The following is a 17,579-nucleotide window of genomic DNA, read 5'->3' on the forward strand; positions in this document are numbered from 1 at the left end:
TTTTCCTGGCACAGTGTAAATCTTCAATTCATTCACCCACCTGGCACAAGGCCCAGGATGAGGGGATGCTGGGAAGGCCCCAGCCCTTACCTTAGCTGCCCCATTTCCTGGGACCCCCGCTGGCAGGCCTCCCACTGGCCTCTCTTCATGCAGCAGCACCCATCCCTTTTTCCTCGGGAACACAGGTACCCTGCCCTTTCCTTGTGGAGCAGATGGCCACCCTGAGGCTCAGGCTTGCTAAATCAGACATTTAAATCCTCTAATCCTTGGTGAGAGGCTGCCCAGGGACAGCAGCCCAACCCTAGAAGCAGGGGTGGGCAAGAACTTTGTGTCGGCTCTGGCAGGAGGGGAGGAAGGACAGTTGGTTCCCGAGTTATGAATGGAGTCACCCTCTCCCTTGTTGTCATGCAGCCCACAGACTGACCCAGTCCCCAGCCTTTGTTCCCCTCCTGGAATCTGGGTGCTGGCCCCCCAGCCCACACTGCCTAGTGACTCAGGTGGCTGCCTCCCAACTTCAACTCCTACTCATCCCTGCACCTGGGGGCCCAGGCAGTCTGTGTTGGCACCCACTCCTCAACCACACCGGTGAAAGCAAAGTTTTATTGTAAAATAAGAAACTGATATAAAAAGGGAATATAAAAAGGGAAGAGTGAGGGTGACAAGTATAGATGTGCCTTGCAGAGTACAAAAAACATTGACCCTGAGCATGTAGGGGAAGTAAAATGGTAGATACAGAGCCTCTGGAAGCTAGAGATGGAATCCTCCAGGGTGTGAGATAGGGTGAGATTTCCTTTCAGGTGCCAAGGTTCAGCAAGAGGTTGGAGAGTATTTGGCAGGGCCAGCAGAGCCTCAGCAGTCCCTTCCCCGTAACCAGCAGCCTAACCTTGGAAACTATGGACCCAGCCCCCATGTAATAAGATTATTACATTATGGTCAGACATATTTTTTTATCAGCCCTCACAACAAATCTTGGGAGGTAGCTATGATGATTAGCATTTCATAGATATGGGTATTCAAGTTAGGAGAAATTAAATGACCTGCCATAGCTTCCCTGATTAGCTCAGTTGAACTCGGCTTCCAGCCAGGCATATGGCTGGTTGTAAACTCTGATTGTATATGTAAGAACATTTTCTTCCCTCTCCCAACTCTCCTCAGTTAAAACCTCAGCTGGTACATCCTAGCTCCCACCAGCCTTCCCGAAACACCAGTACAGGCCAACTTCTTGAGAGGCATCCAGGCAAGGCAAATGGCAGAACTCCTGGGCATTTCTGAGGCACACCTACACCAGGAAGGGATTCTAGCCCCAGAGTTCCAAATATCAGGGAAGGAATGGGGTGGGGGTCGGGCTATGTCATTGATGGGGGACAAGAGGCAGAAGATGTCAGTCTGAATCAGGTCCTTCTTTCTTGAACATTAGTTTTTTATGACAGGAGGTAGACTGCCCCTTCTTAGACTTCAGGTAGCTGTAGGAAAGACAGAAGAGGGAAAGGGAAGAGATAATGTATAAAAGGGGTGAGACCAAGGCCTAGAAAAGTCTAAGTCTGGAGCAAGGGAATTTCAGTTTATATGGTCACCAGCACCTGTAGCTATGTTCACCAAACATTTCTATCAATCTCTTCATCTTCCCTTTACCCCATTTCATAAACGAGGAAACAGCCTGAGGGGAGAAATAAGGTCACTCAAGGCCTGCTAGTGCTCGGCAGGGCTGAGTGACCCTGAGGCAGAAAATGGTTGTGTGCTATGCTAAGGGAACACTAAGGGACCTTTAGCAGGACAGGATTGCTGCCTGTTACCATGAAGGCAGGAGCAGGGAGGGGTGCCCCAGGTTACTCACCTTGAGTGAGGCCTGCTCTCCCCTGGCTCCTTCTCAGTTTGGGCATCCTTGAGTTCCAAGGCCTCATTTAGCTCTCGGAACATCTCAAAGCGTTCACGCCCACGGATCTGCAGCAGGGTGAAAGGGGACAGAAAAATATCAGGCAAAACCATAGAACCATTTTCATGTTCTCTTTAACAATTTTCTTTTTGAAAGGTGGTCCTTTAAATATCTAGATGGGGCCCAACTTACAATGATTTGACCTATGATTTTTTTGTCTTCATAATGGTGTGAGAGTGAGAGGCACTGAGTAGAAAGCTTACATTGAATGTGGGTCTTTCCCAGGCTAATGATATGTAGTACGATACTCTCTTAATGCTGGGCAGCAGTAGCAAGCTACAGCTCCATCAGGCACAGGATCATGAGGGGAACAGTCTATACTGTACACCATGTGGCTAAGCTGTGATATTTGGTAGGTTAGGTGGGTTAGATCCATTTTTTGGTTGATGCTAGGAACAGAACCCAGGACCTTGTGCTGTGTGAATGCTAGGAAAGTGCTCTATCACAGCCCTTACTGCACTTTTTTTTTTTTTGGTACTGGGGATTGATCTCGGGTCCTTGCGCTTGTGCAGCAGGCACCGAAACCACTGAGCTAAATCCCCGGCCCTATTGCACTTTTGACTTATGATACTTTCAATTTAGCACTGGTTAACTGGGATGTAATCCTGTCTTAGGTGGAGAGGCACTTGTATTACAGGCCAAGTTGGTGTTTTCCAGTTAGGTTCTCATACAAGAAGCCACTGTCCATGGAGCAACACTGCCCCTGATGGAAAATGCTTTAATTGCAGGCGAAGCAACTAAAAAGTTAATAGCATTTTAAATGTTATACTTCACATTTTTAATCTGACAATATTAACTTTACAGAAGCATGGTGGGTATATTGTTTCTTCCCTCATCCAGTTGCATTTAATTTATGCAAGACACTGTATCTCTTCCAGACTTGGTACCTTAAGGGTGAAATATTCCCCATCCAGTGGTTTCTTCTTTGGCTGAGGAGAAGAGTTGGTGCCAGTGGGCAGTGCTGGGGAAGAGACAAAGAAAGGTTAGAAGAGTGAATGTGGGGCAGAACTGCCCCTCTCTTCCTCCTCCAGCTCTCTTGTTCTGCCTGCTTACCTCGCTTAATGCTTCCTGGTGTTGGCTCTGGGCATGACCCCCCTTTCTTGTGGAAATTTTCTTCCTCTGTGCGCCGGTCTCTCCCAGGACAGGCACAAACACGCACCTCAAAGCTGTTCCGCCCCAGCAGGTTCCCACTAGCCCAGAAGATAGAAGTAGAAGGCAGTGAGGCCTACTTGTCCTACCTGCTCCCAACTGCCCTTGTCCCACAGAAAGTCTAAGCTCCAGTTCCAGAGACACCAGGAAGCAGCCACAGGTTAAAAAAAAGGCCCTAAAGCCAGGAAAAAGAAAACTGAGAGGGACAGCAGAGGAGATTCTACTCATGGGCACTCTGTGAGAACTAAGGACGGAGAGTAGTGTGGTAAAGGACAGGGTCCAGGCGACAGGGACAGGCAGGGGTTTGGGAAGGAGCATGCCAGTGTAAAGAGAGACCCATGGCTGCCTACCTGGAGTCTTCCAGTGTGATAATGGTGAGGATGGGCCTACGGTTCATGCCCCCCATGCAAGAACTGTTGCACATATAGTTGTAGTGGATGGTGGTACAGTCAGAGCCAACCTGGGGGAGGACACAAGTCCTAGGTGAAGACAAATTGCCCCGGGGAGATCCACAGCTACCAGGGAGGCCTGTAGCCTATGGAAACTTCTGTTTTTCAGGTGAGAAATTAAAGAGGACAACCCACCTGCTCTGCACCCTTCACAGGCTTGTGGGGGTGTTGAATGAGAAGCAGCTGGGCTCAGTGGTAGAGTGGGCACAGGATCATGAGGGGAACAGTCTGTACTCTACTGTGCCTACCACATGTGAGGCCCTGAGTTCCATCCCCAACATCACCAAAAAACCAAACCAAAATAAAAGAAAAAGAAAAAAGAAAAGAAAGGCAGGAAGTCCTCTACCGCCCCTCAATGGCCAACAACAATCCCCTTTAGCCCCTTGACACCCTCCTCCCAGAGACCCCAGTTGCCAAACCAGACCTCAGGCAGATCATAGGGTACCACCACGCTATGGCGAAAAGTGGTTCTGTCATCCAAATATTCTGCACGCAGATTTCCTTCCACCCGGATAAGATGCTGAGGAGGGGCCAGGCCTAAGAGCAACCAGGGACAAATCAGAATCTTGGAGACCCTGGGCAGCCAGCTCTGTCCAATCTCCAGCCCGACCACTCACCATCACTATCGGAGCAGCGCTCATGGTGGGGGCAGCGCCTCACAACTTCTGTCATGTGCTGTGACTTCTTGTAGATGGCCATGGCACGGACTCGGGTGCCAGGTGGGGGTGGTGATTCGACCCACACTTGCACAGGGCAGGTCTTTGCCAGTTGGCAGAATAACTTGTTGAGAACAGGGGAGTACTATAAGAAAAGGAAGGAAGGAAAAAGAATCAAAGGTTGGAGGACCAGTGAAACAAAGGAAAAAGAGGATCCAATGAACAAATATGGGGCAGGGTAGCTAGGGTTGGAGTCTAATTGCTGAAAGCTCTTTTTTTATCTTGGGATAAAATCTCACTACATTGCCCAGGCTGGTCTCAAACTCCTGGGCTCAAGGGATCCCCCTGCCTCAGCCTAAGTAGCTGGGGGAAAGAAAAAGTCTCTTGTCCTAAGGAGAGATGCTGAGAGTAGAATGGAAAAGATGAAAACCAAGGTTAAGGGGGGAAATTCAACTTTGGGATAGAGGTCAAAGTTCATAGACGAATGAACCCTAAATAGACAAGAAGCCAAAGGCTAAAAAGGAATCCCCACGCTCTGGACTGAAAAACCCAGGGGGCTATGGCTAGGCTTTGAAAGATCACATGGAAGCCACCTCCTCAGGGCTACTAACCGTGCATGTGACAGATTTGGCCGTCCCAGACTGAAGGAAGCCCAGATGGAAACCATAGTTGCCTTGGTAGGTCTTATGGGAAGGGACGGAGGATGACAGAGGCCAGGAAGTGGCTGGTGCGGGAGCTGCCGGGGCAGGGGCCACTGGTGTTGGGGGCTCTGGTACAGGAGCTGCTGACACTTGGACATCTTCATCTGGGTTTCCTCCCAGCCAGTTTACAACATCTTCTGGGGACAGCAGCAGATCATCCATGGGAGAGGACAGTGAGCTGGACTGTGGAATGGTAAAACGAGAGTCCTAAGGCTGGATTCCTCATCCAGTGCCCACCAAGTACCCAGTCCCTTCCCACTTGCGTCCTTACCAGAACGTTGTTTTCAGGAAGTCTGAAAAACAAGAGCAGAAAGTCAGTACTACTGATTTTTGCTTCTTACTGGCCTCTGTTGGGGTGGGGACAGTGATCCTACAGGGGGCTGGGCATTCAATCAGTCCTTCCCATGAAATCCACTCACAGTTTCCATAAGTCTGAAAATGTCTCCTGACTCAGTGGAGGCTCGATGCTGAGATCCGACTGTGGCTCTTCCATGGCAGCAGCTAAGAAGGCTGCTATGAGGGGAAAAATGAGGACTGGGTGTGAGATATAGCCAACCCTAGTCAGAGAGCTAGGCAGAGGACCTGCTAGGGGAGGGTACATGGTGTGACTTCCTGGGGAGCAGGGACAGGCGTTTTCTGCCTTCTCTCTAGGCAGGCCCTGCCCTACTTCTCAGCAGCGAACTTGTACCCATTCCAAGGAAAAGATAACCAGCTGGAGGTGCAGCTCAGTGGCAGAGCCCTTCCCTGGCATGTACGAGGTCCTTGGTTCTACCCGCAGTGCCACAACAAAACAAAATGAAACAAAACAGAAAACTCAAAACCCCAGTCCCCCCTAAAAGAAAAAGATAACCAGAAAGATGCTTCTAATCCCTCCACCACCAAATCCATAAGCCCTCCAAAATCCACACCTTGCTTCTTCTTCCCTCCTTCTTGTTAATAAGAATGCAGTCACTTCCAGCCCACTCCTACCCCCACCAGGTATCTCTAATTCTTGGAGCCCCTCCACTATTAATCTTCTTAAAGAATGATAAACAGTCTTACCTGTTCCTTTACCCATTCCCTTGGGACTCCCCCCCCCCCACAAGTCCCAGGAGATCACCTCCTCCTTTCCACTTTGATTTCATCTCTACTCCCTCCCTAGGGGAGGGGTCTAGCTAGACTGGCTGCCCTTGTCTGTTTCCTCTCTAGGATCACTCCATCCTGTCTCTATTCCCCCTGTGGCCCTGTGGTAGGCTCCTTCCTGCTGGGAGCTGATCTTATAGTTTTTTTTTTTTTTGGTACCAGGGATGGAACTCAGGACCTTGTGCTTTCAAGGCGGGCACATTGCCACTGGGCTAAAATCCCCAGCCCCGAGAGCTGATCTTGTATCTCTCACTTTCTCAGGGATGTTCCCCCAGACTGCTCAGTCAGCCAGACAAACTCTATTTAGCCATCCTGTTTTAATTTTCACAGTATTTTTTTTCTGGTTTATTTCATCTGTTTACCCTAAGTGAAATATAATCTTCATCAGTGTAGGGAGGTGTTCTGTCTTGTTCCCCACAGTGCAAGCATAAGGCCATGAACCTAGTCAGTGAAGTAGTACATCACTGTGCTCAGGCTATGAGCCTGTTTGGAATGGGCAAGGGGGCAGGGATCAGAGAAGCCCCTGTCTGGGCCAGGGTCTTGTATGATGCTATATAGCTAATATCTCACCTTCTTCCAGCCCGGCTTTCAAATGGCTTCACTATGCCACCTTTCTTGATGCCAAATCTGTCATGAGCTTTCCTAAGAAATATGTTCACCATAACTGGATATGGTGACACATGCCTATAATACCAGCATTCTAGGAGGCTGAGGCAGGAGAACTGCAAATGTAAACCTGGACTGGTCAATTTAGCAAGTCCCTGTCTAAAGAAAAAAAGAAAGAAAGAAAGAAAGAAAGAAAGAAAGAAAGAAAGAGAGGAAAGGCAGGGATGTAGCTCAACGTCAAGGTCCTGCATTCAATCCCCAGTGCAGAAAAAAAAAGCTCTCCCCCCACTCTCTCTTCTCTCTCACCGGGGATCAAACTCAGGACCTTGTGGTTTCGAGGCAGGCGCGGTGCCACTGAGCTAAATCCCTGCCCCCCCCCCCCCCCCCCCCGCTTTGGGATATGGGGTCATGCTATGGTAATTCAGGCTGGCTGCAACTCACAATCCTCCTGCCTCAGCCTTCTGAGTGCTGGAATTACAGGCATGTACCACAATACCTGGGTTTTCTTTCTGTCTTGGACTGACAAATGCTCCCAAAACAAGCAACTCTGTAAATGGCCAGTTCTTTCCTAATCTCCCTTATCATTTACCTAGGCCTTTATATTGACAAAGGGCTTCTTTCTCATGCACCTACAGTTTGCAAAATCCTTTTGCACGGTTTAACTGATCTATCCTGATAAACACAACAGCTGCTTGACAGGTAAAGAGGTTAAGTGACCTCCTCACACACACAGGAGGCCACTGAATGAGATTTTATTAAAAATTTTTTTATTAAAACATCTATGAGTGGGTTGGAGATGGATCTCAGTGGTACGGCACTTGCTTAGCATGTATAAGACCTTGGGTTCACTCCTCAGAAATACAAAACAAGAACAACCAAAAAACCCTACAGGTAAGGGAGCTACTTCATCACTGACTCCTCTGCAAAGCTCCCTTTTATAATCCGTTAAAGCAGATTTTTACCTGATGTAATTCCTTTGAATGAGAGTTTGTCAAAGATCAGATATCACAGCCCCTCAATGCTGAGTAGGGGATGGTTACACAGGAGCATGGAGGAAGGAGAGGGACCAGGGCCTCCCTCCCTCCCTAGATCAATGATCAAAGCAAGAGATTTAGCCAGGTGTGGTGACACACACTCTAAGCCCATCACTCTGGTACGCTGAAGCAGGAGCATCACAAGTTCCAGCCCATGGGCGACTTAGTAAGACCCTGTCTCAAAATTTAAAAAAATTTTGAGAGAGGGGGTCTCACTGTATAGTTTAGGGTGGCCTCGAACTCATGGTAATACTCCTCCCCATGCTGGGATTATAGACAGTTGCCACCACACTTGACTTCAAAATTTAAAAATGGTGAAAAAAAAGGGCTGGGGATGTAGTGTGAGGGATTTGGGTTCAATCCCCAGTTCCAAAAACAACAAAAAAACCCTCACTTTTTTTTTGGAGGAGGTGTAGAAGTCAAAAGCCTTGAGTTAGACATTGCACTGTTATTTAAATTTGCTGTGGGGCAACCTACTTTCCGGTCCCCCTTCGGTCTCTCTTAGACATAAGATCTTTCAATAAATTTTTCCTACTCTTAAAAATAAATAAATAAATAAATAAATAAATAAATAAATAAATTTGCTGCAAAACCGTATTTTAAAGGGATTATTTCTTTGGCTTCTTCACCTGTAGGAACTGAGTTTTAATGGGGCGTGGTGGTGGTTGTGGTTCAGTATTAAACCCTTGTGAGGCCCTATGGTGGATATCCAATACTAAGAAAAAAACCAGTATTATTTTGGGAGGTTATTTAACCTCTCTGCACGTTATAGTTTTTTGCTCTAAAATAGTACCTTACTCATCATTATTAAAATAATGCCTTTATTATTACACAAAGAGCTTAACCCAGCATTCAGGAGGCTGAGACAGGAGACCAGAGAAACTACAGTTCAAGCCTTTAAGGTCCTCCTGGTCTATCGACATAGGAAATTGTCTCAAAAACCCAAGAAGCCAGCCTGGGATTTAGCTCAGTGGTTCTGCCGCCTGCCTCGAAAGCACAAGATCCCGAGTTTGATCCCCGGTGCCAAAAAAAAAAAAAAGCCAAACAACAACAACAACAACAACAAAACCCCAAAGAGGTGAGAAAATTAGTTCAGCGGTAGAGTGCTTAACATGTGCAAGGTCCTAGGTTCCATCCCCAGCAAACTCCACCCCCCCCCCCCAAAAGCCAAGATTAGTGCCTAGCACGTAACAGCAGTTCAACAAATGTTAACTGTTCATAAAACCATTCTATTTGCTCTTTATTATTCTAGGAGAAGTGTGTAATGCTGAGTGCAGCTTTTATGGTACTATATACACCCTATTCATGCAAGATCACCTCCTTAGGAAACTCCGCTCAGCAATACACAAGGAGTTCGGGGATTGTCCTGAGATGGCCCTTGGAGGGAGACAGCCCCACAGGCACAGGTCTCCCTGTCTTTTTTTTTTTTTTTTCTTTTGGTACCAGGGATCGCAGCTATTGTGTTGCCAACAGTTGTCTGTAAGAGGACAGTCACCACTAGCAAACCTCTTGAGAGCAGGTACTTCCCATAAGTACCAGCACCAGGAGGCTATGAAACCCATGTAGCAGACCCAGCTGGAACTAACAAATGGTTAGGGAGGCCACGTGTTTAAGGCATTGCTGGCCAGGAAGGAGGTAAACTTAGCTGAGACCCTAAGGAGGGGCAGGCCCAGCTCTAAGCATAATAATGACTGCTGCAGGCCCTACAGGCCCACTGCCTTCAGTGTGCATCGCATTTAACCTTCTCAAGGCAGGAAGAGAGGTATTAACAGATGAAGGGGCCTGGGATTTAGCCCAGTGGTTTCACCGCTGGCTGCACAAGCGCAAGGACCCAAGTTCGATCCCTGGTACCAAAAAAACACACAAAAAAACCAAAAACCCACAGATGAAGAATTAGAATGTCATTAAAAAAAAATAGTCATAAGCCAGGCGTGGTGGCACATGCCTGTAATCCCAGCACTTGGGAAGCTGAGGCAGGAGGACTGCCATGAGTTTGAGGCCAGCCTGGGGTACATGGTGAGCTCAAGAATAGCCCGAACTACAGAGCAAGACCCCATCTCCAAAAAATAAAAGTTATTTACCGAGGTTTTTTTTTCCTTTTCTTTTTGGCATTACTGGAATTGAACCCAAAGCCTGTGAACTGAGATAGATCTCTACCGCCCCCCCCTTTTTGTTTTTTTTAGTACAAGGGATTGAACTCGGGACTGTGAGCTTGCGAGGCAGGTGCCCAAACCACTGAGCTAAATCCCTGGTCCTAGCCCCTTTTTTAATTTTTTAAGACAGGGTCTTGTTAAATTGCTAAATTGCCAAATTGCCCAGGTTAGCTTAAACTTGATCCTCCTGCTTCAGCCTCCCAAAGTGCTGGGATTACAAATGTGCCACCACACCTGGTTTCTTTTTTTTTGATGCTGTGAATCAAGTTTAGGGATTTGCCCCAAATGACTGACAGGGACAGCAGGATGCTTGCACAAAGACTGTGTCAGCATTGCTCCTGATGTAGATTATTCCTTGATTGTGCCAGATAAGTGCTCTACTACTGAGTTACACTATCATCCCCTACAGGGTCCTTAAAGCTCCAAGGACCAAAACCAGGTATGTGACCTTGGGCTGTCTGAAGTCACACTCAAACTCTGAATAACTTCCTAAGATTTCACTGAGTCTGATATAGTCTTTCGGGGCTGGGGGTACAGCTCAATGGCAGAATTTTCCCAGTATGTGTAAGGCCTGGGTTTGATCCCCAGTAATAGAAAAAGAAAGTCTTTCAGATGAAAGCTATTCAGATTAGGGGAACATCTTTTGATTCTAGGAAATAACAAATCAGTGTCTGGTAAAACTTAAGGCACACATCTGACTACTACTCAGCAAACCATGACTAGGGAAGACTCCCCAGGAAAACGATTGACAGGGACAGCAGGAGGCTTGCACAAAAAACATTCACGTCAGCGTTGTTCCTGATGTAGAGCAACCTCATTGGAATCCACTGGTGGGGAATGAGTAAATAAAATGTTCCTGAGATGTATTTCAGAAACCTAGGGCCGGGGATTTAGCTCAGTGGTTTCACCACCTGCTGTGCAAGTGCAAGGACCCGAGTTCAATCCCCGGTACCAAAAAAAAAAAAAAAGAAAACTATTGAGTGAAAAATACAACCTGCAGATATGTCCAGAGAATAATGTATGTAAACAGTTTACATAAAGTCAAAGAAAAACTATTTATTATTATGTTTTTGGTACTGGAGATTGAACCTTGGGCCTTTATAGCACTGAGCTACATCCTTACTGGTTTTTAAAATTTGAGACCAGTTCTCACTAAATGGGTAAGTTGCCCAGGCTGGGCTTGAACAATTTATTTTCCTGCCTCAGCCTCCTGGAGTGCTGGGATTGTAGGTGAGCACCACCACACCTGGCTCAGAACTATTTATTTTATAAACATGTATAGAAAAGTGTGAAGCACTGTCAAGATGAGTAAAAAATTTATAAAACCTGTGATAGTGATGGTCTCAGCAACAAGGGTAGTTAGTATATTCATGGGATTACAAGTGACAGAAGCTTCAGCTTTCTTTCTTTAAATTAATTTTATCGGTACATTTTAAGTACACAATATGACAATCATCATTGGAGATTTGCACCTTTACATGATATATCTTGGTTCTTATTTTTTTCCCCATTCCCCTGCCCTCCCTTCAACCCCTCCACTCTTCCCTATTTACAAAGACTCTGTTTCCATTTTTTATTTTCTCATATTAATTCAATTCCCTTCTTTCCTTTCCTCTACCCCTCCCACTTCCCCTTTGCACCTTTTCTTCCTATTTGAGATTATCTATTATACATTTTGATTTTCTTGCATTTTTTGAGATAGGGTCTCACTATGAAGTTCAGGTTGGCCTTGGGCTCACAATATAGACTAGACTGGCTTCAAATTTGCTGCAATCCTCCTGCCTCAGCCCCTCTGAGTGCTGAGATTACAGGTGTGAGCCATCATGCCTGCCTGAGGTTTATCTTTATTATCAAAGAAAAATAAAAAAGAAAGTATACTGTTTGTTGCACTGCATTGTACTAAAGTATGGAAACAACTGGAAGACAAATATGGAAGACAAACTGTTAAATATTAAAATTATTTGGTGAGAATGAGTGCTGTCATTTGATATTCCTTGTTTAATTGTACTATAGTTTTATTTACTGTTATACATTGCAGTACTACATGTAAGTTATACAAATAAAAGCAATGCCATCAAATTGGAGTTTCCTTTGGTCATTTCTTTGTTCTGAATATTGTAATGTACATACTATATACAATTCCTCATTTAGTGATCAATTCAATTAATGTCCTAGTTGCGGATCTCAACTGGTTTTTTTTTTGGTACCGGGAATTGAACTCAGGACCTTGCAATTGCCAGGCAGGAGTGGGGCCACTGAGCTACATCCCCAGCTCAATTGTTAAATGAGAAACGTATGTACTTGTCTGTATTAAAAACAAAAAACAAAAAAGAAAGAAAATAAAGTAATTTTTTTTTTTTTGCAGGGCTGGAGATTGAATCCACAACCTTACACATGCTGGGTAAGCACTTACCAGTGAGCTACATCTTCAGTCTCCTCCCCCACTTTAAACTTTTGAGGGGTCCCCAGGCGTGGTGGTGCATGCCTGTAATTCCAGCACTCTGGAGGCTGAGGCAGGAGGATTGCTGTAAATTTGAGGCCAGTCTGGACTATCTAGTGAGTTCAAAGCTAGCCTGAGCTACATAGCAAGACCCTGTCTCAAAACAAAACAAAACAGGGTTTGGTTTACAGGGCAGGTGCATGTAATCCCAGAACTTGGGAGGCTGAGACAGGAGGATCGCTATGAGCTCAAGGCCAGCCTGAACTATACAGCCAGACCCTGTTTCAAAACAAACAAACAAACAAACCCAAAAACCAAAATGCAAAAACCAACAAAAAAAACCCTTTGAGAGGTCTCCCTAAATTGGCCAGGCTATCATTGATCTTCTTTCCTCAGCCTCTTGAGTGGCTAAGATTATAGGAATAAGCCAAAATGCAATGCCTGGCATAAATTAAAGTATATGAAAAAATTCAAATACAAATAGTAAACAGAATAATGTAGGGGCCGGGGATTTAGCTCAGTGGTTCCTGTGCCTGCCTTGAAAGGGAAAGGGTCCGAGTTCCAAAAAAGAGAAAAAAAAAAGTTACAGGATAATGTATTCATTATCCAGCTTTATGAATAACACAGTGCCTTTATTGTCTCATCTACATTTCTAGCCATCCCCCCACAACAGTTTCTGTGGTAAAATTTACATGTGTTGAAATGTATAAATGTGAACTATTTGACATAGTTTGAAATGGGCCCATAACCCACCACTACACTATGACAAAGAAACTGTATCCAATTGACTCTGCTAATAAAAGACATAAAAAAGAAAAAAGATTTTGTATTCTCTTCTCAAAGTTTCACAGTTTTGTTTAGTGTATTATCCATCTCAAATTAATTCTTGTGTATCATGTGAGTTAGGCATCAAAGTTAATTTTTTTCTTCCTCAGCTATTCCATTACTATTTGTTGAAAGACTTCCCTTTCTCCACTCAACCACTTTAGTGCCTTTGTAGAAAATCATTTATTCATCATATACCCTTTTCTGTACTCCATTTGGTTCATATTTCCCACCCTTACTGGGGATTAAACCCAGGGGTTTCACCTATGCTACATCCCCAGACTTTAAAAAAATTTATTTTTGAGATAGGGTCTAACCAAGTCACTAATGTTGCCAAGGCTGGGCTCTAACTTGTGATCTTCCTGTCTCAGCCTCCCGAGAGCTGGGATTATAGGCATGTGCCACCATGCCCAGCCTGTTCATCGCTATAGCTGCGTAGTAATCCTGAAATCAGACAGTTAGAGACACCAACAATGTGCTATTTCATTTTGGAACTAGCATGTCAATTTCTATATACTAGCCTGTGAAGATTTTGATTGAAATTGAATTAAATCACTTTGGAGAATGTATTCACATATATTATCATTAAACCTCCCAATCCATGAGTATAGTTTCTCTTCTTTATTTAAATCTTCCTTAAATTCTGAGATATTTTATAATTTTCAATGTAGAGCTCTTGTACGTTAAATTTATCCTCGAATGTTATATTTTTATATTACATGTTACATTTTAATGTTAATGAATGGCATTTACAAATTTTTTATTGGTATATATTTGTAGTGCATAATGATTACATTCATCATGGACTATAGCCTTTTTTTTTTTTTTGAGACAAGGTTTTGCTACATAGTTCAGGCTAGCCTTGACTTCACTATGTAGCTGAGGCTGGCCTCAAACCTTGTGGGGATTCTCTAGATGTCTCAGCTTCTCAAGTGCTGGAATGGCATTATTTTTAAAGCAGGAGGTTTATTTTGGCTTATGAACAGTATTGTTTTATTTTTTTTCTACTTGGCAATAGTATACTTTATTTTTTGCATTAAAAATTTTATTGGTACATTTTAGATATACAAAATGATAACATTCATCATAGGGAACATGATATATCTTGCTTGTTTTTTCCCATTCCCCTCCTCTCCCCTCCCTTCAACCCTCTTCCTCTCCGTATTTACAAAAGCTTTGTTTCCATTGGGAATACTATCATTTTAAAAAATCATTTTCTAACTTCTGACTCAATGGTTACCAGTACTGTATATAAAAATGCAATTTAGCCGGGGATTTAGCTCAGTGGTTTCGCCGCTTGCTGCGCAAGCGCAAGGACCAGAGTTCGATCCCCGGTACCAACAAAACAATAACAAAAAATAAACAAGATCTCCTTCCTTTGGCTTCCCATGAGGTGGGAGCCACACCTTTAAAAAAAAAATGCAAGTTAGGTATATCACCTTTGTAATCTGCATCTCTGCTCCATTTGCTTACTAGCTCTCATAGCTTCTAATGACTTTTCAAATACGCAGTAATACAGACTGTAAATAGAAGATCTTCCATTGTTTTGAGAAGAGTCTTGCTATGCTTGATTTGCTAATTTTTTTCATAGTTTGCATTTGGAAAAAAAAGTTATGTTGTATTGTTGTAGTCTGTAATGAACATGTACAGATCATTCCCCTTCAAAACTACAGTATAACAACTACTTACACAGGATTTATTTGTATTAAGTATAATGCTTTAAAGTATATGTGAGGATATGCATAGGCAATAGGCTTATACTATGCCATATATAAAAGACTTGAGCATGGGGAACCAACCCAGTGGAAATCTAGGGATGACTGTACTAAATTGATATTCAGAGATAATGCAGACCTTTGCAGACACAAGGATAGCTCTGAAACCTGTCCTTTGGGCAAGAAAATCTACATATACCTACATTAGTGAACAGCAGGGCCAGGCTCAGGCATTTCTGTTATTTCCCTCTCTGCCTTGGAAACATGTTTTCACATTCAGAAGCGATTGGGATTTTGACACCTTGTCCAGACAAACTACAATCAGCTGTTACCTGGGAGGCTTTATCTGCATAACAAAATAATATTTGCTCACTATGGACCTTCTCCCCTCAATTTTCCATAATCTGCACTCCCTCCTTCCCTCCGAAAGCCCAAGCTCCTATCCCGGTTTAGTTCTATATAAAACTGAATTATGGCCTTCCTGAGTCTCATACTGTGTATGTGTAGCTCCTGTTTAATAGAATGTTACTTTCCCCCAATTAATCTATGGTCAATTTATTTCATAAACTAAAATTATTGAAACTTCGGAGGAACAAGAGGAAATTTAACAGTTTTCTATACCGCTGTGTGTAAATGCTATCTCTGGTTAGAAAATACATAAGCACATAAGCAGGGCGCACCGTGCCTGGCATACCGCGGATACATGATAGTAACTGAAATGAAAGACCACCCCTAAATATTGAAGACGCAGAAAAAATGGACGAGCCACTGAATGGGTAGGTTCCGCCGCCTCCCACTAGGGTAAACTAAAGGCGACCAGACAGTTGCACTTAGGACCTAGGGATGCCTTCCTCACAAGGCCCTCCCCTTCCGCTTTCAGGACGTTCGGTCAACGTCCAGAATTGGAGTGGGCTAGTCCCAAATCGGATACTAGATAAATTGCTTTTCCGATACAAACTAGTGAACTACCATTGCACTCTTTGAAAATCCGGTTTCTTAGAGTACCCACTTTCTAAAATACCCAGGTCTTGCCTTCTGCACCTTTACCCCCCCCCCCGTATCTCACGCAATAGTAGCGTCCACCTAGGGTGCGGACGACCTAGGGGGTGGAGCACACCATCCAAAGAGAGGGAGGTCTTGAGGTTTGAATCAAAACAAACACCCTTTCTTTGCAAAAGCAATAACCAAATAGTCCAGAAAAACAGAGTGGGGGAAGGAGCAGTAGCTTCTCTCCGAAAGCAACAGGAACCAGCCTAAAACATTTTTTTCTCTTTCTACTCCCCTCTTGTTCGGTGAACAGTGAGCTGCTCCGACAAAAAGAAACCGGAAACGCTACTGCAAGTAGCAGAAATGTAAATATGGAGCCAAACAATAACAGGGCTACTAGGCTTCTCAGACCCTGACGGTCCTGCGCGGGCTTGCTTACATTTTACGTAGCATTTCCCACTTCCATGGCTGACAGTCTTTAGGTGGATTTTCTCCACGTAATGGAGCTGGGGGCCCGCTGGAAATACCACTCCATAAAGGACAAAGGTCCGGAAGTTGTGGGAACTTAGCAGCTCGGGCTTCCCACTTGATTTCGGAATGGAGCCCAGGGTTTCAGTAGGATACCATGAACTCTAAAATCTCGAGGCATGAGTTCCTTAAGTCTCAAACCCAAGTGTTTTGTGCATCTTATTTTAGGGCCTCTCAACAGCCAGCACTGAGTACACAGGTGTGCTTAGGGCGTGGGGCATCCCTTAGGTCTCCATCCCCTAAGTTCCAAACCCCTTTCCAGATATCTAGCTTTCAGTCTGGTTAGTTGTAACATCCCCATCATCTACCTCCATGCCTCCCAACATTGCCTTCCTATGCTGATCCTGCTATCTAAGCTTCCATTCCCCGTACTCACGCAAACTCTCTAAGTCCCCACTGCCCCACCCCCAAACCTTGCAATTCTCGCAGCAAATACTCGGAGCCCGAGAGTCCGTGACTCAAGGAGGACTCATCACGCTTAGTCAAGAGCTTACCCAGTTCTCAGGGGAGCGTGTCACGGTCCTGGGAGGCACGCTCCGAGCCCGGACGCCTGGTACCCCCAGAGCCCAGCAGCCACCAGCCGTGAGGATGGTGGCTCTGGACTTTAGAGCAGCTCAAAACTTTTAGCGCCAGTCTGAGCACATGGGAGGGGGAAATCCCAATCCCAGCAGCCCTCGCGAGACTCCTGGCACAAAGCTGGACAGTCGCCATGACAAGTAAGGGCAAGTAATTTTCCTGGAGGCGGAGAAGGAAAGGAAATGGAAAATTGCTGAAGTGGGTGCAGAGAGTCAGGATTCTCGCTGTTATCGGTGCTATAGCTACTAATATTTTGGGGTGGTAAGGTAGTACAAGCCAGAGCTGTGAGGGCAGAATCGGTGGAAACCATTTTGGTGGAGTCTTGCCACTGTGTCAAGTATAAAGGGTTGAAGGAAGTCTTTGCATTTGCCATTCACGCTGCCTGGAACATTGACTGTTCTTTTAATTCCAGCTGGATAGTTTTTCCCTTATCAGCTAAAATGTCACCTTTTAGGAAGGCTTTCCTTAATATCTCAGTCTGAGGCGTTCCGTAGATATCTTATATCACACCATCTTGTTTAATTTCCTTTATGGCCCTTATCACTATCTGTAAAAGTTTATCTATTCATTGCCTTTCATGCACAGCAACAAAAACCGTATGAGGGTTGAGAATTTGTTAACTGTATTATTCATTGTTATATTCTCCAACGCCTAGGTGGGAGAGTAAAAGCTTGATTGATAATAAATATTTATTGAATGAATGAA

The 17,579-nt window shown here is 44.7% G+C and overlaps 1 protein-coding gene across 1 annotated transcript; it reads right to left on the minus strand.

Annotated features, from left to right (window-relative positions):
• Positions 1-586: 586 nt before the first annotated feature.
• Positions 587-16,937, minus strand: Tp53 (tumor protein p53). Its single transcript, NM_001310270.1, has 11 exons — positions 16,793-16,937; positions 5,308-5,401; positions 5,160-5,181; positions 4,799-5,071; positions 4,149-4,332; positions 3,956-4,068; positions 3,433-3,542; positions 2,987-3,123; positions 2,821-2,894; positions 1,835-1,941; positions 587-1,463 (listed from the first exon to the last, which is right to left on the minus strand). The coding sequence occupies exons 2-11, from the start codon at positions 5,379-5,381 to the stop codon at positions 1,382-1,384; spliced, it is 1,176 nt and encodes a 391-aa protein (NP_001297199.1). The 5' UTR covers positions 5,382-5,401; positions 16,793-16,937; the 3' UTR covers positions 587-1,381.
• Between the last annotated feature and the right edge of the window lie 642 nt (positions 16,938-17,579).

Source organism: Heterocephalus glaber, unplaced genomic scaffold, assembly GCF_053883595.1.
Source record: "Heterocephalus glaber isolate CG9 unplaced genomic scaffold, H.glaber_assembly_v1.0 deba00001564, whole genome shotgun sequence".
NCBI classification, from domain to species: Eukaryota; Metazoa; Chordata; class Mammalia; order Rodentia; family Bathyergidae; genus Heterocephalus; species Heterocephalus glaber.